The sequence below is a fragment of the Larus michahellis genome, chromosome 4 (assembly GCF_964199755.1).
Source record: "Larus michahellis chromosome 4, bLarMic1.1, whole genome shotgun sequence".
Classification (NCBI taxonomy): Eukaryota; Metazoa; Chordata; class Aves; order Charadriiformes; family Laridae; genus Larus; species Larus michahellis.
Window position 1 is genome coordinate 40,919,881 of NC_133899.1, and position 21,745 is coordinate 40,941,625.

Consider the following 21,745-nt stretch of genomic DNA (forward strand, 5'->3'; position numbering starts at 1 on the left):
TGGAACAATCATGATTCGTGGCGCCGGGTGGAGATCTGTCTGCAATAGCTTTGTGTGAGCCTCAGCATTGATTTGCATTGCTGTGTGCCAGAGTTGTGTTCGTCTTTATCATGTTGCCACAAAAGGCGTACGAGTAAGTCTTTCCATTTGATTGTAACCTTCTTATTGAAGCCTTTGGGAGGATTGATCATGCAAATGAAGTGACTTCCAGGTCACTGTAGAATCAGACCGTTAGGATTTTTATGCTTCTCTGACCACTTCAGACCGCGCTAAGTGTGCTGTCGGTTTCACCAAGCTTGCATTTTGTGCTTAACTCCCAGGATTCCTTACAAGGTGAGAAATTATTCATCTTTGAACACGAAGAGAATGGCAAAAGGAGCTTTCTGCCTTCTCCGCTGTTTTAATTGCAAACCATAGTTTTGCAACAACTTTAAAATTATGTGTTGTAGAGCAATTTTAGAATGTACCGAGTGTTTTTTTTGGTAAACTGAAATTCTGCTTCCAGAAATTCCCTCTCAACATGGATTCTTGGCCAGATCACTAAAAATGGGTGTTTCTCCTTTGTTTCAGCTCTTTTTGGAGGCACGCGCTGGATGGCCCTACCAGCTGGACTGCCCAGGAGTTGATCTGTGAGTTGTCAGTTCCTGTAGATCTGCTTTTGCTATAAATAGTCACATACCCCTTAGTTGTCATTTTCTGAGTTATTTACAATTATTTACTTTCTCAGTTCTAGTGAGTTTGAATAAAAATATACTTAATACTTACATAGTACCTTTCAAGTACGGGATAATTTTAAATACAGCCCCAAACCATTTCCTCACATGTGATTCAAGGGTGGAATATTTTAATACGGAATTTGGCAGAAAAGCTTCCATAGATCACAGAACACTTCCCATAGCAGACTGCCCTTCATTCTTCTAAGCACACTTAAAAACAAATGATCTTAAAAATTCTCTCACCAATGTAATTTACTGTACAGATAAATAACAAACGACTCAGTAGGCTACAACTCATGAGGGTATAGAATTTCTTCAGAAGAGGAGAAAATAGCATAGTAGCTGCCAGAGCTAAGTTTTTAAACTATATCTGGATGTGGTTTTAAATAGTGTTAGTACCTACCACCATACTCCCCCCAGGACATCCACATTGTTCATATTTAATAGTGTTACAAACAAATTACTGAACTAAAAAAAAAAAAAAGGCAACGCATATATGTCTACTTGAAATAGATGAGGAGAATCCTTACGTAGCATTTAGGTGCTTATTTCTCAGTCGAAAAAGCCCTCTTCATCAGTGGTGGGGGTGCTTTTCCAACATCAAACATCATTTCCAGTGGAGGGTTGTTAAGACAGCACCAGTCGGGTATGCGGCCTGTCTGGCTGTAATATTCTTTGGACACAGACCGGCTCCCGAGTATGTCCTGAAGTGCTCCAAAAATGGCTCCTACATTATTGGGAGAAAAAAATTGTTGCAATAATTTGATGTACTGGATTTCTTTATCTACTTTTTTCCCCATCAAGAATCTCCACTATTCTTTTTCACCTCTGTCCCAAAAATTAAAGAAATTAAAGGATCTAGTGACTTTCCTTTTCAGTAGCCCAGCTAATCCCAAATTGCTCCCATTTATGTCCCTTGAAAGCAACTGAAAGCAAAGAATCATCTAGTCTCTGCTGACAGCAAAACTGGCCTAGCTGACCTGCTTCTTACAAAAAAGTTTCCTAGAAGTTTTGATTTTAACCATTTTAAACAAAGAATCTTGTGTTTAAGGGAATTTCCTCTCCCAAAAAGGGTGTCACACAATGCCCATGAGAAGTTTACACGAGCTGTGAGCAGATTCAGGCCGCAGCAGGTGACCAGCACTGGCAGCGAAGAAAAGTATCAGAGAACTTGGTGCATATAAATCATTCCTGTTTGCTAATCCTAAAAGTAGACTCCAAAAGTTTTAAAACTAAAATTTGATAAACAGTCACATTTCAAAGCATACGGAAATAAAATCTACCTTTACAGCTACAATTAGTTCCTCCTTCATACCAGATGGGCTCAGCTTATTAACTGAAGCATGAGTTCTTATCACGCTCAGAACTTCCCTTAAAGAATTGCTAGCGACACAAAGCCCTTCTTTTTCCCTAACAGCAACCAAAATCCGTTGCAGAATTGCCGTAATGTTATCGGCGCTTGGGAACAGCACAGGGACTTAGCAGCCTCCAGCCTCTTCCCCCGCTCACAGCTCCTCGGTCAGTAATTAAACTTGTTTTTTTGAATAAGCAGATTTTTCCTACCCGCAGCAGGTCTCCGCTCTGCTTAATCACCTTACTGGTGCCACCATCTGGCGGCCGTCCTGTACTGTACTTGAGTCACCAACTCGCCTTCCATAGCGCTCCTCCTGCAAATGGCATGTCACCTGTTCAAAGCTGCCATAACCTGCAGTGCCATTCTGCCCTCCACAAGTCCCTGAGGGAGCTTCACTCTGCCAGATTTCTTCCAGAAGGGCTCCACAGAGCTCCAGTGCGGCTTCATTTCAATAGTTCACCTAAGTTTTACTGCTATTTATTCACTACAAATCCCACTTGGAAGGTTTGGTTTTCCCCGCTTCGTACCTTTGCTTAACAGCTGTTTTCATTCTTACCTCCCAGCCAGGCCACACAGTTGGGTTTGGCAGGCGGAGTGTGAATTCTGAAGGTTTTAGTCGCAAGCGTTTCTTTGTATTTCGGTTTCTCTACCAGGTACCTGATTTCAGCCATGAGCCTGTGGAGGAATCCTGGCAACATAGCGGTGCCACCAATGACTACCAAGTTCTCTGCCAGCTGCTTCCTGGTGTCTATGGGACACTAATGCAAACAGGAATAATAAAACAAACAAACAAAACCAAAACACTTTAACTGAGGTCGCAGAACTGTCTGGAACATTCCGTCATCAACAGTTGCACGTCTTTGTTAGAAATTCAGTCTTCCCATGCACTTCAGTTGCTCTTTTCTGATACTTAGCTGAAACATAACCAACATTATGTTTTCCCCAAACTTCCCAAGAAAACCAGGCTTAAGGAAGTGCCCAGTTGAGGCTTACGGGAGCATGCTGTGATGAGCAGCAGATAATCCAAGCAGAAGATGCAGAGGCGCAAGAAAACCAAGCTTTGCCAGTTCTGCCCTTCACAAACAGATCTGGGCTGTCCCAAAAAAATTCCAGGCTGCTGTGATCCTCTTGTCCAGTGGAAGTAACTGTTCAACACTTGCAAATTTAACATTTGATGCAAGGTAAGTGCCTAGAGGTACGGAGGTGAGGGGTCCAGGCACAGACAGATCTTGTTAAACAATTTGTTTTCATAAGGAATTCTAATTGAAATGTTTGTCACGTCATCCAAGCCTATGGCTCTCCAATAAATTATGTCTCAGCAAATTAATTTAAACAGCACCAATAACTACAGGAAGCCAACTTTAATTAACATTCATATACCACCATATAATGAAAATTTCCATTTATAGTGGTTTTTAATGCATTTTTTCCTAAATATAATAAGAAATGAAGCATTTTTATATGCCAAGAAAATTTTCCATAATATATCTAATATACTGCCTGCAATAGAGATATCCAAATTAATTTTATTCTATCTTAGATAAACCAGCAGTCTGCACAATGCATAAAGTCTAACTCTGAGCAAAACATTTTGAAAAAAGAAGCAAAATACTTCTGTCATTTCAGTTTACGCAGTGTAATTCCTTTAACACCAAGTATTAGCTACTCCTTCGTCATTATGTATGTAGAGCCTCACCCCCAAATAAACGCAAGCTGATTTATTACTTTTGCTGAGAGGTGAGCACTACGTTTCTTAGAACCCCTCCTAGACATACTGTAGTAGACCAAAGAGTAAAAAAAACTATCACAGAGTGGGTGACGCATGGTGACTTGCTACCCCACAGCCATTCACCACGTTGCAGAACCCTAGGAGTCATGCTGTGATAAACTTTTGAAACCAGTCGCAACCTGCAGTCACCAGGGCGTTACTCTAGAAAGATTCATTTCTAACAGCAGGTTCCCTAAGGCTGGAGGCGTTCAATAAATTCTTTATAATATAAAGATACCTGAATGAGTGAATCTAAGATCAAAGTGGCCACAGACGTCTCTTCATTATCCTGTTCAAATAGTATTTCGACAACGGAGTCTCTGTTGAAAAGACAGGAAATGAGTGTTAACGAGAAGCAATACTACACTATGAGCTAATGCTCACGAGCAGCAGGGCTGGAAACAACAACCAACGTCCTGCTGACAACGCACATCACTGCTGCTTCTGTCACACAGTCCCTGCACCACGCGGTGCCAACAGGGAGGAGACAGTGCCCCGTTCACTTCACTAAAGCCATCATCTCATCTTCAACTATGAGCTCTCCGGCGAAGCTGCACCTTTTATTATGGGCTTGCACTGTGCCCAGGACAAAGCCTTAAATTAAGGGACATTAAAAGTATATGGAAGTCTTTAATTAAAATTAGATTTTATGAAAATTTATGTGCTTTTAGAGTGAAAATATATCCTCCTAAAGATAAGCACTCCGCTACAGTATTTCTCACCTGATGGGACCAACTACATGGAGAATCTTTTCTCCATCTAAAGGATAGTCCACGTCTGGAGGCGGTGAAGGACGCTAGAAATAAAAACAATACATGCATTATTTTAGAGGCCAAGAAGGCTACATCCACTTCAAAAGGCTAGGATAAGCTTCATTCTCCACCCACCTCAGCGCTGCCATCAATGTTGAACTTGGCTGCTTGGATTTTCAGTCCACGTTGGAGATCGCTCACGAAACAAGTGCGGACTTCATAGAAGAAAAGCAAGGGGCAGAAAAGAGACTCTGTTGGATCCTTTCATCACCAATACAGACAATAATTTTGATTGATTAAACAAGAACATGCACTTTAGGGCCTTGCTGGTCCAAGTCATTATCAAGTAAATAAATAAAAAATACGTTTCTACACTTCAGCAGAGTTCAGATGCTATCATCTAGACCACGAGTTTAAAGGAAGCCAACAACAAAACTATGCTAGGACAGGCAAGGTTTCTCTTAGGCGAGCTACCTAAGATTTAATGACAGAGGGACGTTACTAATTGTGCCTTTGGTTGCCACAAGGTGCCAGGGATCGTATTCTGCTGTCAAATACACCACTGTGGGTCTCGCAGCATGGCTTCAAACGAGACACTGTTCGTTTTTCAAACAAGCTGTGATGGTGCAGTTTTTTTCCTAGTGCAACTCTTCAGCACTCTAAGAACTCCAGAGGTTTGTTTTTTCCTCCAGGCAACACCGAGAGAGCACAATTTCATTTGTGTCCCAGCTGTTCCATTATATACTTACTTATTTGCATCTAGCACAAACGAGTATCTTCTTCATAAATGGTTGTCACAAAGAAACAACCCTTCAATAAACGGGCAACCATAATTTCAACCCAAGCACAGCATATCCCGTTCCAAAAGACTGAATAAAAACCAGAACTGATCAGAAAACAGTGTTCAAGTCCAGGAATTAGAAAAGCAACTTCCATTTGATAAAGCACCAGTTGCATTTAAGTTATTATTTTGCATTTGGCTGATGGATTTCTTCCTAATTTGGCCCAGGAGATATATACTAGTTGCTATTTTCTACAATTATATATATTTTATATCTGTTGCACGTGAAACATTACATAGGAATTCATCCATGTTCTGCCTAAAGATAGGCTCTATGCTTTCTGGTGTAAATGTAGTCCTTGACTCATCTCGCCTACCTGATTAACACACCAAAATGTCTTTTATACATACTTTTTTTTTTTTTTTGGCAAAATTGACTTTAAGGCAAACGGAGTCATCTTAGTTAATTTATAAACAAAATTAGATCTGCTAACTCTAAGTCACAACAGTGTAATACCCTCTCTGCGCTAGTCTACCAACTGTATCCATAAGCTACTTCTTGACGAACACAAAGGCTAAACCTGAGAGAAGGATTCAATGTGGTTTTGGTTTAGCTTTCAAAGAGCAAGAACACTGCATGTTCTTCCAGTAGGTAAGAAATATGATAAACAGAAATGATAAAATAAATTCCTAAACGTAAAGTCTTGCACACTTGTTATTATTGTACTCTACGGCACAATTTAATAAAGTGGAGTTCCATGAAGCAGAAAATTTTACCTTTGATATCCTCTACTATGTCTTCTGGAACTGAGCCTGAAATGAAAAAAAAAACAACTTAGAACAAAAGCTTTTTAAGTATAAAGAGAATTTTAGAATGAAACCAAGTTTGAATTATATTTAGTACAATAAAGTTTCACTTTCTTAGCAGCTTTTAAAGATTTCTAAGGAAGAAATAATATTAAGAACAGAAAAAAAAGTTTGTCTTCTCTCAAAACAAAATGAAAAATTACTACAGAAATTTTATATTGGCCTTCATTCAAACCTACTGCTATGAGTGGCTTATCATAAAAATAATTATTTAATACTGAGAAAGAAATCATGTAAGTAGATCACATAAGATGCGATGAACGCTGAACTCATTTTATTCACTGTCAGTATTAATCCACTTTCCCCTGTGCAAGTTCACAGCACGTGCCACATCAAACAGACCTTACCCATCACAGACGGAAGGCTTTGTCCTTTGGCTAATCCCGTGTCAACTGTGCACTGCTCCAACAACTGGTATTCCAGCTCCCTAAAATGTGGCACATTAAGTTAGTTTCAGAGAGCTATTAACTCAGGCTGATTCTCTATATTATGCTTACGGGACAGTATTTATTCCCTTCAGTTATATTCTTCTAAATATAAAGTGAAGCAGATCTGATTGCCACAGCTTTTAGTACATCAACAAAAACCAAACAGTAGTGACTTTAAAATATCAGATGCTGTCGCAGCAACAGTTATGATTTAAGTCACGTTCAATAGGAATCTTTGGTCATTAGTCAAAGATGAACTCTGACAAATAAATAATCAGTAACTTGGAACATGTAACCGTGAACTTACTTGTGGATAGCCTTTCCTCCCAAAGGAAGAGAACCCCAGCAGCTCAGAATGGGAATTCCATCATATATCTACACGAAGATCAGGAAATTCTCCTCTTTTGTTATGAGTTTTCAGTCTGATAGAACTAAATGCTTTTTCCCCCCCCCAACATTCTCTTGCATTAGCTATTGCAAACACTTTCTAACTGCTTTTCTCCAAAACTGATTTCTGGTACATAAAGGCTGAAGTTATGAACCACCCTTCCCAAGTTTCGGGGGAACACGGATTTAGCATGTCAGCTGTAAAGAGATTCCCCAAGTCATGATATCTTACAGTCAAAAGCCAGACTGGCTGATCACTTCCTAATTTTTTTGAGCATATCTGAAGTCTATAAAAATATCATCTTGTCACAACAGCCTTATTGCTGAAAATTTTGTATATTATTAAAGGATACAGGCAGCACCAAGCTTTCTGCATATCCACAATCTAGCACCATCGCTGAATTGATCCCAAGTGTCAGCAGAGCCATTAGATGACTTGGAGCAAACAAAACGGAAGGTACCTACATCGGAACCAAGAGGACAATTGACAGAAGAGGGGGGAAAAAAAAAAAAAACCACACCACAAGCCACTCAAAGCACTGATGCTTTCCCTAAATGTCATATTAAAAGCAAGATCCAAACAATGGTATCTTGCACTATCCATTTTTAATTTAGTTTTTGAGGTAGCGTAGTATTGAACAAAATATAACAGGATTATAAATTCTTATCTATGGTACATACCAGTGACTTCTGTAATAATGAATCTTGGAATGGGCTTGTAAGGAGTGCAAGTGTTAACTACTGAACTCTAAGATGAGTCATAGATCAGGTTCCTTATTGTCATTGTCGCTGAAATTAAAGAAACTAAAACACAGCTACTTGAAATGTTGTATAAAGACTTGAAGATGTGAACAAAGGCGCCAGAAAGCCCATCAAAATGTGCCTCATGACAACAAACTGTTGCACACAACCTTGCACCAGAGGCTATTTAAAACACTCTGCCCAATGCAGTGCGGAAACTCAAGTCAAAATTACACAAGAATTAATTCCTTCTCCCAGAATTCCATAAATCAGGTTTCCTAGATAGCGACAGTTCCTTTAATGGAATAGACCTCAAAGTGTGAATTAAGTGAGCAATTTCGATAAACCCTGCATTTAAGGGCAACATTACTGATACTTAGCCCAGAGACACAAGTTACAACAGTGACCTTGTATTAATATGCCACTCTTACTCTTTGCACCAAATGGAAACGCTAGCCAGAGAGAATTGACCTCACATCAGTATCAGCTGGCTTCTGAACAAGTTACAAAATCCCTCCATCAAAATATGACTTTCCAAGTCACGAGCCATTTTTGACAACCCATTTTGCATGGGAATGCTTTATCTGAGACATTTTTTTTTCCTGTACAGGGATTAGAAGAAAAAACCCCACCCCCCAAAGCATTCGAATCTTTCAGCAATTTCAAGTCATCAGAACATTTTATCAACAGCAGAAAAGAATTAGTGGAAGTTTAAGATTAGCTGGTAAGCTATGATGTGGAAGCACAGTGAGGAAGTACTGCAGACAAACTAGTTTCACCACTTTTTACAGAAGAACCTTAACCTTTGTTCTATCTGAATTAAGCATGGATTCACCTTCCAAAACATTTTCCATTAGAACTAAGCAAGAATTAGGTTCAGACTTTTCTTCAAAAAGACTGATTATGCAGAGAAGGTAATAGATTTCAGGTAAGTTTGTATCTAAATGAGCACAGCCAGAGGTTAGATCACGTGCTAAGCAAAGATATTGACTCTGGTAGAAGTCAGGAGATTTGCTGACAGAGCACTAAAAAGTGTTTAAATATAAATTCTGGCTTCAGGCAGCGCTCAATGGGGATTATTGGATCTGTCTGGAACAGTGCGATGTGAGCTGTATTTTTGTAGAAGCCAGAGAAACCTTTCAGATCCTCGTTAATAGCTCCTGTTTTGTGGCCTCGTGAAGAGTCAGAATGGAACAAAAATGGCCTTTAGTCCAATCTCCAAGCCCTGCTTCCCCATCAGCTTGCTTTCATCTTCTTAATGCCTCTCTCATTCTTTTGGCATTATTTTAATTTCTTTGTCCACATTTGGTAGTGACTGTAAGTAAAATTTCTACTGGCAAGTGCTATGCTGAACACATACAGTAGTTATGTAAAACACATACCTCAAAATGCTTGAAAAGGACTCTCGTGAGAGTATCTCTGAAGTGTGAAGGGCACAAGACAGATTCTATGATCACAACACGGCGGTCTCTAGGATTCACCAGCAGATGCCTAAAAACGGCAAGACGTGTAAAACAACACTGGTAAGTTTAAGCACACATTATGAGACCCACTTCGTTTTCATATTCCATTCTCCTCAAAAATCCTAAAAGATTGCATTTAGATAGCACTTTCTACAGCTCATCCCAAAGCCTTTTTTCCAAATTTAAAAAAAACCACAACACTTTCCTAGAAGAAAGTTAGGGAACTGAGTTACAGAAAACGAGTTACAGAGCTATCTGCCAGCAGGCTATAGTTAGAATCATAGAATCATTTAGGTTGGAAAAGACCCTTGGGAGCATCGAGTCCAACCATCAGCTCCACTCTACAAAGTTCTCCCTTACACCATATCCCTTAACACCACATCTAAACGACTCTTAAATACATCCAGGGCTGGTGACTCCACCACCTCCCTGGGCAGCCTATTCCAGTGTCTGACCACTCTTTCTGTGAAGAATTTTTTCCTAATGTCCAGCCTAAACCTACCCTGCTGCAGCTTGAACCCATTCCCTCTTGTTCTATCACTAATTACCTGTGAGAAGAGACCAGCACCAACCTCTCTACAATGTCCTTTCAAGTAGTTGTAGAGAGTGATGAGGTCTCCCCTCAGCCTCCTCTTCCTCAAACTAAACAGTCCCAGCTCCTTCAATCGCTCCTCATAAGATTTATTCTGCAGGCCCTTCACCAGCTTCGTTGCCCTCCTCTGCACTCGCTCCAGCACCTCGATATCTCTCTCGTATTGAGGTGCCCAGAACTGGACACAATACTCAAGGTGTGGCCTCCCCAGTGTTGAATATACATTACACACTTCTAAATCAATACAAAGAAATGCAAAACTAGGCATGCACAACAGTCATTAATGGCTTGTCCAGTATCATACAGTGTGTGCACAGAAGAGGAAGAATGACAAGGTGCCCTGATTTCAGTGTAAGAGAATGGAATTGTCCTGAGTTCAATTACACAGTGATGATCAAGGACAGGGAAAAAAAAATAAACCCACACCAGAAGATCCGAGGCACAGAAATTAAGTGCTTGTCTCCCTGTGTCAAGTGATGATTTTAACTATGTAAAAATAAGGACTGGAAGTAAAGATAAAAGACTTAAGTCCAACTTCATTATTCACTAATGGTACTAAAAATACAATAAAGAGATGTATTAGTGAGGTAAAAATATTCCACAGGTTTAAGATTCCTCCTTCCAAACCACTGTCACGTGGACTTCAGCCCTACCAAAATAAGCACAACTCCTTAAGTAATAACTTTCTCCTATCAAGTCCTTTACGAGTTCCACAGTTAAAAGGCAACTTACCAAATACTTTTTATTTCTAGAGCACAACCAATGCTGCAGGACACTAACTCTTTGTGATATAACCTGAATCTCAGCACCACTGAATTTCTCCCACTGCAAGAACGCAACCAGGCAGCCACCTGCAAAATCTTCTTTCTGTTTTTTTTTACTCAGGCAGAGAGCAGCCTCCAGTCACATTTCTAACGCCCCCCTATGTACTCGGAAAAGAGCTGCAGAAGGTTTGAATAACTAACATCCAAGTATCTCTTACCTGAAATACAGTACATGGATAAATTCCTTCAGATACGAATATAGCTCTTCTGTATTAATATTATACTGAATAACTTTGACAGGCTGTAAGGTAAAAATATCCAGTGTCAGCTTAAATAATAGGCAGTGATTATATATAAAGAAAAATATGTATGATATATATATACGATAATATATCTGGACATATATAATCAGACATAAATAAAGAAATGCTCGCTCTTGTCTGATTTGCTCTATGTCCTTAACAATGCATCTCATAAACTCACCCTATAACTAAACTCCAGAGTTTATTAACACTAATTTTTTGTACTAGTATCTTCTCTGAACATTAGTTCCCCAAAGCTGCCATCCTCTACTGAGGAGAAAAAAAAAAGCATAGCTAGGCAAAGAAATTTCTCAATAAACGTCCCAAACATAAGCTGCACAGGTGATAAGTACCAATTAACATCAGTGTTATCACACTTACTTGTATCTAGTTACAACCTTTTAATAGCAGCAGTTATAAGATAATGAAAAATAGCTTATGATGGACAGAATATGTATCTGCAAATTCTTTCTATACCATAACATACCAGACATTGTAAAGGTAAAACAGTTCAGGGAAAATAGTTTACCTTTGTGACATTGGGTTTCTTTATTTCACTAGGAATAATGCATCTTGGTCCTGTTTCTCCTGCAAAACCACACCTAAAAGACAGTGTTGAAAACCTTATCATTTGAAGTCACTATTTAATATTTGGGCCTAGGAATCATCACAGAGTAATTAATCAGGGATGTTTCTGTAACTGCAAAGAGATGTTTTGCATATACCTTTTCTGTCTAGCCGTTTTTAATGAGAATGATTTTATATCTTTTTATTGACTCCCTCTCAGCTGCATTAAACAAGTTTTATTCACTTCTGTAAAGGCCTGTGATGCTTGACTCTGACGTGCCTGCTGCCTTCTGCTGAGAAGAGTTTTCTGTTTACAGACATCCACCTGCAACCTTCCTTACTGCTTATTACATTCCCAAAGAAATACCTTCCTGTGTCCTCCATACGGGCCCACAGTTTTCACTGAAGTTCTCACTAAAAACAGGCAAGATTAAGCTACCGGGCTTGTACAACGCAGATCGCCACAGAAGAGGGATGACAGGGGATGACAGGGGATGACAGGGGATGACAGGGGATGACAGGGGATGACAGGGGATGACAGGGGATGACAGGGGAGGACCCCCCCCCGCCCCCCCAATTATTTATCCCGACGGCAGGCCAGCCCCTCAGCCGCGACACCACGGAGAGCAGCCTGTCGCGACAGGAAAGCGGGCGGGGCGGCGCCACTCACTTGGTGAAGGCCTCGCCCAGGTCTATCACCACGGCGGTTTTCTCCGCGCCGCTCCCCAGCCCCTCGTACACCGGCATCGCGGCCTCCCTTCGCCTCAGCGGCGGCGGAGCGGCGAGCCCTTCCTCCCTCCCCTCCCCGGCGCGACGGGGCCTTTCTGCCTCCTCGGCGCGACAGGCTGTCCGCGGCGCCTGTCCGCGCCCGCGCCGGCCCCGCCGCCCTCCCCGCGCCCCGCCGCCGCCGGCCGCCCGTCCTGCAGCGGTTGGAAGGAACAAGGAGCGCCTCGGTGGCGGCGGCGTACGTGGGGCGGCGCGGCTCTCCCTCAGTCGCGGCCCGGCGGCGGGCAGGGCCTCTACTAGGGAGAGGGGCGGGATGAGGCCCCTGAGGCGCAGGCGGGGCGGGCCGGGCGTGAGGGCGGCCTGCCCTCCTTGAGGAGACCCGGGGCTGGGGCTGCACCTGCCCGAGCGAAATGGCGCCCAGCGCTGGTCAAGCGTAAAGCCGCGCTGAGGCGGCCGTGCTGCAGGGATGGCGTTAATTTGTACCGCACGGCTCGTTCGTGAGGGGCCACGCATGGCCTCACTGCGCCACCCAGCCGGGTGTCGGACCGTCTCCTGTGTCCTCCCTGCCACGGTTTGGGCCAGGCTGGGCACGGAAACGAACGGCAGATGCTGTCAGACCTGTTTCCCTGCAGAGAGCATCTCCCTTCAGCGAGAGGAGGGAGAGAAAGGCACTTAAGAGTTTAAAAAAAGAAAATGAAACTACTTTAATGAAAATATTAATAAAGTAATAAAAAGAAAATAATTAAATATATGCAGTATCTACAAAACCGCATCGAGCTCCCAGGATGACGATCACGGCGCCAGCAGGCACTGGGAAGGTCCCAGACTGGACTCGGTGATGGGAGCTGGATTCAGGAATGCATGGATTGGGATCAAAGGCAGACAGAGTCCTCCTTGGACGCTAGACATGAAGGAAGAGGCTGACCCTTTGATCCCTCAGCTTTATAGCGAGGATGATGCAGGTGGGATGGAACACCCTGCTGGTCAGTTTTGGGTCACCTGTTCTGTCCGCTCCTCCCCACGGGTGCAACCCCTCTACATTTTTCCATTTCTGATCCTCCAACGGGGCAAATAGCAAGGTTAGCTGCCCTTGGTTGTTATAGCAATAAGTATACACAAGAGCCTCTCTCTCTCTCCTTTCCCACTCTGGGAGCAAACAGTGTCTGAACAATATGCTGTTAATTTCAGAGAATACAGTCAGAAGAGGCTTAACTGAAAAAGTAAAATTACTTAATAGAAAATTGGTTCTGTTTTACCTCAAACCCAAAAGCTTAAACCCACCATGGGCTCAGTGGTGTGTGCTCTGGCTACCACAGCGTGTAATGCGAGAGCCGTTTACTATGAGGTTAAATGTGCCAGTACCCTTAGGGTAGAGTATCCTTCCTCTCAAACAGAAATAAAATGTCTCGGGGGGGCAAAAAAGCCCCATCTCCTCAGTGCTCCAAGAGAGCGGTGGTTCAGAGTGAAGACAGAAGTTTGCAAATACAGCAAGGATAGGAATAATAAATAAACTCCACCATGGAAACCTGTGCTTTCTGGGTTGCCATGTGGTAACTGGTGAGACTGCGTCTCCTGTGTCCGATGATCAGGGTGGTAGAAGATCAGCTATGGTGGGAGTCAACTGGTAGGACGAGAGTGCTAAAAATCTGATTTGACTTAGTTCAATTTTAGCCATTTTCATGAAAACGTATCATTGTGGCAACACAGCTGGGTTTTGCCTTCATCCGTCTGTTTTTGGAAAGGGGGAATTTATTGCTATTTGGACTTTCAAAATCACAGAGACACACCACAAGACATATTATGCAAAGTTTGTGAGAATGCTGTATTATCTCAAATCCTCACAGAGTAACAGGCTGGCGAAACCAAGATCTTACTCAGTTTTGGAGGAAAGAAAAAGCTGTGTTTGTATGCAAGCTTGTATGTGCCCACATATTACGATAAAAGACTTTGACTCAGTGCTGAGGTTTTAACCCCATCAAGGTTAGGAAATGTGAAGTTTTTCTGAATAGTCTTCATATCTGCATTTTAGGTAAATGCAGAGCTGATGTCCATCACCACTTGTTAACAACTAAGTTTTTCAAAATGTCTGAAATACACAGCCTTGCTTAGATGGTATTGACATTTCTGGTCTGTAACAGCCGGGTCATGAAAGCACCTTTGCATGAGTTTGTGGGAATGGGTTCTGTAAGTACCTCAGGGTGTGGATGGAGAGACAGTAATCCAAGAACAGACTGAAGAGGGGAAAAGTACATGCCGAAAGGCAGCATGCGAAACTCTCCCGACAATTAATAAGCCCCACAGGCTATCAGTCCTGCCAAATCTGACAGTAATAAACTCAGGACGCCAAGAGTTTGCTGTATCTGTGCAAGGCCCCCAGCATCAGCAATGGGTTGTCTAACTCCAACTGCGTCCACAAAGGCGGTGGCTGTGCTCTGCTGACGGAGACAAGAGGATTATTTATACACCCGATGAAACAAAGCACCCTTTGAGGGACCTTGTGAACACCCACCTAGAAGCCATTGACGCATCAGTACGAGCCTCTGTTTCTGGGTAAATAGCAGGGGTTGGCCTTCCGACTGTTGCTTCAGCTGGGAAACAGAGCATGTGTGCATGGGCGAAATGTGTGATCAGTTATCTGCCATCAATAGTAACAGCTGGACTCTATTAATAGTAAGAGCTTGATCAATAAAAGGTGTTCTAATGAACGTTGTTTGTGATCTGTGTCTCCCTGTGACCTGATCCCCTAGCTGGGAAAAGGGAGTTTATAACAGATGTTGGCTGGTGTAATGAAAATTTGGGATCACTTGAGAGATTATCCCACTCCCAACATCCACCTCCTTTCCCCTAGCAATATTCCCCTTTTCCTTTCCCCATGATAACCGCATCTATATAATCAGCTGCTCTTCAGACATTTTTTATGCGTGCCCAGGAGTGTAACTGTGGCCCTGATCATGTCCCCAAAAGGTCTGTCACGGGGTATTTTTATCAGCTGAGTGTGTGGGACCCATTTCTTCTTCAGGGAAGCAAGATAAATATTGAAAAAGCTATTAACTGGTGAGTTGGGTCTAGACATTTGCTCACTGCCAGACAGGCACGCCAAAGAGCCTGAAGTGCATACGCGCAGGAGGACAAGGGCACTAATGGACTAGAGGATCTCCAGACTCCCTGCGCTGTGGCCGCTGCAGTGGTTTGTAGATGCTGCGCTTCTCACGTGCTCTGCAGCAGTGCTGTCTGTCTGTCCCACATCCACGCTTTCTGTTTGAGATCTGTGAAGGTGGAGGTGTGTGGGAGTCAGACGACGAGTGGGAGTGATGTGAGACGCCAAAAGCTGTTATTGCTACCATCTGCTCTGTTGCCTGAGCAAACCTCTGCACTAGCCCATCGCTGGGACTAGCGGCTCAACATAACTCTTTCTCTTCTGCTTCTGTCCCATCCTTGTTGCCTTCCCCCGTTCTGGTCTCCCTAAAGTCACCTGGGTCACAATGTGGGGTCAAGAGCTGAGAAGAGGAGGTCCATGCGTGTGCAGAGCTGGAGGAGCAGGAGTGCAGACGGAGGTGCTGAAGCAGATGGAGCATCCTGGAAGGGCTCTGCATTTTTGGAGGACACGCGAGGAATCCAGGCAGTGCAGAGGGAATGCAAGGAAGGTGTGAAGAAGGGGAATTCAACAGTGACAAACTCAGGGGAGACTCCTCGCAAAGCCCTTGCATCCCTCAAAAAGCCCTTATATCCTCCTGCAGATATTATCCCACGACTCAATATGAGCCTGTGCACTCTTCATGTGACCCATTGCCAGCTTCCCATCCTGTCAGCTACCTCTCCTCGGAGAGGAAAACTGAGGAGCAAGAGCAAGGCTGTAGTGGTGATGTGAGATGCAGAAACAGTGACGGGACCAGCACGCAACCAGTAGGAGGAGGAGGAACCATGGCCAAGGCAGCAGCGGAGGATGCCCGACACATGAAAAAATAAACAAACAAAAGCCTGTAGCAATTAAACACGCCGACACAGAGTTCAAATTGCCTTATGATTTTGCGTGGTTTTATGTTTTTAATGCTTTTTTAAATTATATTTTAAGGTTAGTATTTTATGCCCTTTCAGAATATGGAAACGCAGATGAACTTTAAAGAATACGAAAACAACGATGCCGAAAATATGTTCAAATGTCATTCTCACAGCAGAGCCTTAACTCTGCCATGTTTGAGCAGTACCCCAGTGTACCAAGAATAAGCGCTCAGTTAGAATTACACCTGACTGAGCTGGGAATTATATTCAGGATGCTTTTCTCTTGTTTGGGCTTTCTGTGGAGGAAACGATCCTGGAAATTCCCCAGTTTACTACCTGGAGTGCTGTCTGCCATCGCTGGTTCTTCCAAGGACAGCAGGAGGAAAGCCGCGTGGTTACTGTGCCTGGTGAGAATATGCTCTCGCTGACGTGTGAATTTTAATTCTTTTAAATTCCGTAAAATGCTCCTGAATATCTCTGTGACAGGGGTCTTAAAAGGGCATAATAAAATATTGTTGCTCTTGAAATACAAGTCCAAAAATTGGAGTAAAAGTTTAGATAATATATGATTAATTTGAAGTCTAAGCATGAAGTTTTCACCACCTGTTTCATCCCCAAATCTCACCTGCTTATGATCTCTTACTGTGCTGTTTCCAACACTATGCTTGTGTTTTATGTAAAAATAATGACTTAGATGATATGTTTTACAGAAGTCATGGGCCCTGCTTGAAATACATAGCCCATCGCTTCCTCCTAAACGTATTATCGCTGGGTTAGGAAAGATCAGAGTTTACTGTTAATCACATCACCGTCTTTATAGTCCACTGGAAGTCTTGTCTTAAATTACATTGATCAATCACAGTTAACACGAGTTCTGAAATGCAAGCTGCAGCTTAAAAGTGGCTTAATTTAATGGATGGTCTTTCCAGAGCCGAGCAGTTATTGATAACAGAAGCCAGAGACTTAGAAATGTGCCAGGGTTTCATAACAAAATCCATCCACGCCGTGCTGGTTTAATCAAGGAAGCTGCTTGCATAATGTGAAAAGCGCTCACGCTCTCCCGAATATGTAACTGTTGAAGAAACAGATGGTGATGCTAACCCGTAAGAATCCGACTATAAATGCATTCAAGATAACAATATAAATGAAGATAATTATTCACAGTCTAAGGAGATGGTAGGACAATTAAGGCAGCTAGTAAGCAGAAGGTAGAGCGGAGTAAAAAGCAGGATCTCCCTAACACAATAAAAAATTATTCCCTGAATGCAGCCAGTTCCTGCAACTCTTGGAAGCGGTAGTGTCCTCAGAAAAGCAAGGAAGAAGTCGCATAGGTATATAAAAATACAAGACATTAACAGTAGCTCATTGAAATCAGTGAAAACTCTCTGATTTATATAAAATTTGTAGGACAGATCCTTTTGGCTAATGCAGTCCTTTTCTGTTTTTTTTTCTTTTTTTCCTTTTTTTCTTTCTTTTTTTTTTTTCAAGATCCTGTTGGTATTCAAGCCACTGGCAGCAAAAAACTCTTTTTGAACCTCATGCAGACGTGTTATTGTCACAGAGCGGGACTGTGCGCTCGTCTGCAAGGAGCGGTGGTGGGAGCAACGCTGGTGCCTTGAGGTGGCAGCTACAGAACTATCCCGGAGGGTTAAAAGGGAACGTTTTTCATAAAGAAAATGACTTTTCTGTACGAGTCCTGAAATACGGCAGCTCTCAGTTGAATTAATCCCCGCGGTGCCCTTGCAAACATTGAAAACATAAAAGAATGTGTCCTGCAGCATAAACACTGCAGGCCCGACTGGGTACGGCAAGGAGGCGTCATGCCCAGCTAATATTCTGTTCCCTTTAATGCCGAGATGCCTGTCTGGACCCCTGCAGAGACTCGGATTTCAGCTGAACCCTCTGCATATTTCAACAGCAAAGCTTTTTTTTTTTTGTTTTTCCCCTTGGTCATAAAATACTCAGCCAGTCTTTTGTGTCCCTGCATTGGATGGCTTTGCCTGTGTACTCGCTGTTAAGCCTCCTTAATCCCTATATACAGGCAAACTGAGGCACCCACCCGTTTTTCCTTCTCACAGAATCAAATAGCGGCATACTTAGGGCCGGCTTTAGGCATAATAAAAGAGCAATTTCTCAGAGAACTGTTGTAGCTTCTGGAGCTCACAGAGTGTCTTCTCAGCTTTCCCAGCACACGGATTCAAGGGTATCCACTTACTGTTCTCCAGAAGGAGAAAGAGGAAAAAAGCCCATAGATTTTCTGCTGCTTGGGGTGCTGTTAACAGCTGGACCCGGTTCCTGCTGTAGGATTTCAGCTTAATTGATTTGAATATCTCCAGTATAAAAATGTGTATTTCTCTGCTCATAACTGTCAAAAAAGTTGTCTGTACTGCCCTAAAAATCCCCCCAGAGGAGAATAATGAAAACACTGTTGGTGTCTGGATGGAGAGCATTGCTACTTCATGTTAAAACACAGTCCGTCTCCCACCCAGGCGTCCTGACAACCACGTGTTACCCATGGCAAAGACCCCTTTAGTCCCTGTGCTCAGGGGCTTTCAGCCCCTCTGCGTGTACAGTAAAGCCTTATGCTGTCAGTGATGGAGTGGCAGTGCCGAAACTGCACTTCTTTAAAACCTGTGGATTCAGGGGTTTGGCTTAACTTCAAGTTTTGAGAAGCAGAAGAAAGCTGAAGTTTTCAAAATCCCGCTGGGTATTATCTGAGCAACTATATTTAAGATGTTCAAGAAGCTGAGGGTTTAATGTCAGAACAGTGCTTAGGGTTAGCTTGCTTTGGGGTGGTGTGTGAGGTGCTTTTTTTATTGTCAGCCTAATTTTGTAGAGGAGTATGTAGGACGGGGGAAAAAATATCCAAGCGCTACAGGGAATTGACAGATGGTTCACGTTTTAGCTGAGACTCCGATATGCATGGGGATGGCTTCCTCAGCACTTTATTTCTGGGAAAATTGTAATATGGGGTGTACTTTGATATTAACTGCATTGCTTTTGTTAAAGGATATGAAGAAGAGCGAGGGCTGCACCGTGGTTCAGTTATGGAGGTGAGCGTTGCTCCTCCTGGGCTGTATTCCCAGAGCAACTGTGACTGATTCCCCTGACCTTGGACCAGTCAGCAAAAGTCTGGTTCTACTCTGAAAAGTGACTGTGTAAAAATGGCACTTTGCTACTCAGCAGATCTGGTCGCTGTGAGCTCTCCAAGTCACATCTGCTGACTTTAGTGACAAAAATAAGTTTTTACGGCTTTCCTGCTCTGTGCGCACTGCAGAATCACGAGAGCTGTGAAAGCAGAAGCTGGATCCTGTGCCTCCTTGTAGGACTAATTACTATAAATCACAGCCAGCAATGGGCTGCACTGGCATCGCTTGGCCTTGCGCAGCTTTTCTGTTGGTGCCAGCGGTGTCGAACAGGGAAGAAAGGAATCCAAGTTGATTCTCTTGATTGAGTTTTAATTGCAGATGGCATTTATCAGATTTGCAGTTGGAGGAAAAAGAAATCTGGTCATCTGTAAGATGATTACATTTGAAATAACTGATTGGCCATAAACTTCCTGATACCTTTTTCAAAGTGGACTCTTTTTAAGCCTACTTCCCTCTCCGTAACAGGGGATGCTGTTCTCACTTTCCCTGGTTTAGACTCATTGCTGCTCCATTCCCATGGCTGCTGTTTAATGGGAAGAGCAGGTCCCCTTAAAACAGAGACTACCAGATGATGTAAAGGTGAATTGTGTGATAGAGATGTGCACTGATTTATGTGCTGGATGTCCCCAATATTCAATTCGGGAAAGTCGTTCAGCAGCGAAATTAATGGTAACTATTTTAAAATTGCCTTTACCTTCTGTGGCATGTCCTGACATACTTAGGATAGCTGTTATCATCTCATCAGCGATGCCAAGAGTAGCATCCTAAGATGCAGTATTCTGATGTCAGGACAGTGATTTTTTAGTTCATTTTATACATACAAAATGTGTCTTCATGTAAATTTTTAAGTGACCCAGTCTCTTAATTAGGACATGTTATTTGTACTTTTTGGTTTGTGCAATAGGGCTGCAACAGGAATATCGCCTTTTAAAGAAATCCACTGCATTATATTATTACTTTATACAACAGAGTTTGCTGTTATAATAATACGCAGATCTTGTAAAGGACTCTGACAAAAGATAGGTATTATTATTTCCATTTTAGAGAAGGGGAAACAAAGGCAGAGAGTGGTAAAGTACAGTTTTGAAAGTCATCTAACGAGTCAGAGCTGGGAATGGGATGAGTCCCATGCTCTTTACCAGCTACGCTACCCGCATGGAAGAATAAACCAGTTTACATCTGAATTTAATCTCTGAATTTCACCTGAGGGGGTGAGAACTCTTTGAAGGACGAGAACCAATAGAGGATTGCACTGAAATGTCTCAAACCAGAGAATTGCTAAGACGGGAAAGGAATGGATGTTTCCTCACTTGCTGTGGAAGTGGGGCCAGTTTTGCTTGCTTATGTGTATGCTCTGTGGCGTACTGAACTGAGTTAAAAATTAGTATTTCCAATTAATAAGACATAGAAATTAATAACAAAACAGTGGTCTCTGGTGACTTCTGATTTCTGCCTCTTTCATCATGCGTCCTTCTTTCAGTCTGCAGATTTTTTTTGTTGATAACGCAGAAGCCGATGATTTTGGCAGGTAAGCAGGGTGGAGAAACTTGCAGTGTATGGGGAATTTGCAATTTCAGACAGGGAAAAAAAACAGAGATAACCGGCTATTTTGGTTGCAGTGATTATCAGTGAAATATTTAACCTTGAGAGCAGACAGTGCCAATTTGGGTTCAGAGTCAGTCAATGACAAGGGGGAAGTGAAAACCTCTCCAATCTATTAAGTGCTCTGCATGCCTTAGAGAAGGGTGGAGCATCAGTTACACGCGCTTTACATTTTAAATAACTTTCCTGATAATTTTAAAGGTTAGATAGAAAAGGGGTTGAAAACAACATCCCTTGTTCTGAATCCCAGGTCAAATATTAGGGGTGAATTTTGTAGCCTGTGTCTCAAGCCTGGCGGACTCATCGATGATGGCTCTGATTTCTAGTGGGGGGTGTCTCTGTTTTCCTGCCCCTCTCCCTGCACGCGGATGACGGAGCGCCTTGGGAATCAATCCCTGACCCGCCACAACGTGCAGTGCTGCAGTGGAAAATAAGCCCTCATTGATTTCTGTTTGCTGGAAAATCTGGCTACATCGTTAACTTCAGAGGTGGCACCTCCTCCAGGGCTGAGCCCTCCGCCAAAATGACACAGGCGGAACAGAAGATGAACCTCCAGAGAGTTTTGGGTCCCTATGCTGGGAGTTTGTGGTGTTTCAAACGGCCACAAAAATGCAGCTCTTATCTCTTCCTTTCCCCCCTGCTCTGTCTCCCTTAGAGGAGACCGTAAACATCCTTTCTTTTCACATATTGGCATTTTTTTTTAGAAAGATTTTGCAGCACTAGAGATATTGATTCATGAATAATTTCCCAGATTTCGCAATTCATAGATGCAAAGCCAGAAGGGACT

The 21,745-nt window shown here is 42.7% G+C and overlaps 1 protein-coding gene across 1 annotated transcript; it reads right to left on the reverse strand.

The window, feature by feature from the left end:
- Positions 1-827: 827 nt before the first annotated feature.
- Positions 828-12,316, reverse strand: ACTR10 (actin related protein 10). The gene is made up of 13 exons (XM_074584210.1): positions 12,153-12,316; positions 11,445-11,517; positions 10,832-10,914; positions 9,177-9,285; positions 7,407-7,514; positions 6,974-7,041; positions 6,586-6,665; positions 6,149-6,184; positions 4,726-4,805; positions 4,561-4,634; positions 4,077-4,158; positions 2,627-2,828; positions 828-1,443 (listed from the first exon to the last, which is right to left on the reverse strand). The coding sequence occupies exons 1-13, from the start codon at positions 12,227-12,229 to the stop codon at positions 1,262-1,264; spliced, it is 1,254 nt and encodes a 417-aa protein (XP_074440311.1). The 5' UTR covers positions 12,230-12,316; the 3' UTR covers positions 828-1,261.
- Between the last annotated feature and the right edge of the window lie 9,429 nt (positions 12,317-21,745).

What these genes read in the sequence shown, in the direction of transcription:
- ACTR10 (XM_074584210.1), bottom strand. Translation starts at nt 12,229, where the DNA reads ATGCCGGTGTACGAGGGGCTGGGGAGCGGCGCGGAGAAAACCGCCGTG. An exon ending in ACATTGATGGCAGCGCTGAG is followed by an intron (nt 4,635 to 4,725) that starts GTGGGTGGAGAA and finishes TTTTATTTCTAG; the next exon opens with CGTCCTTCACCGCCTCCAGA. An exon ending in CATGTAGTTGGTCCCATCAG is followed by an intron (nt 4,159 to 4,560) that starts GTGAGAAATACT and finishes TCTTTTCAACAG; the next exon opens with AGACTCCGTTGTCGAAATAC.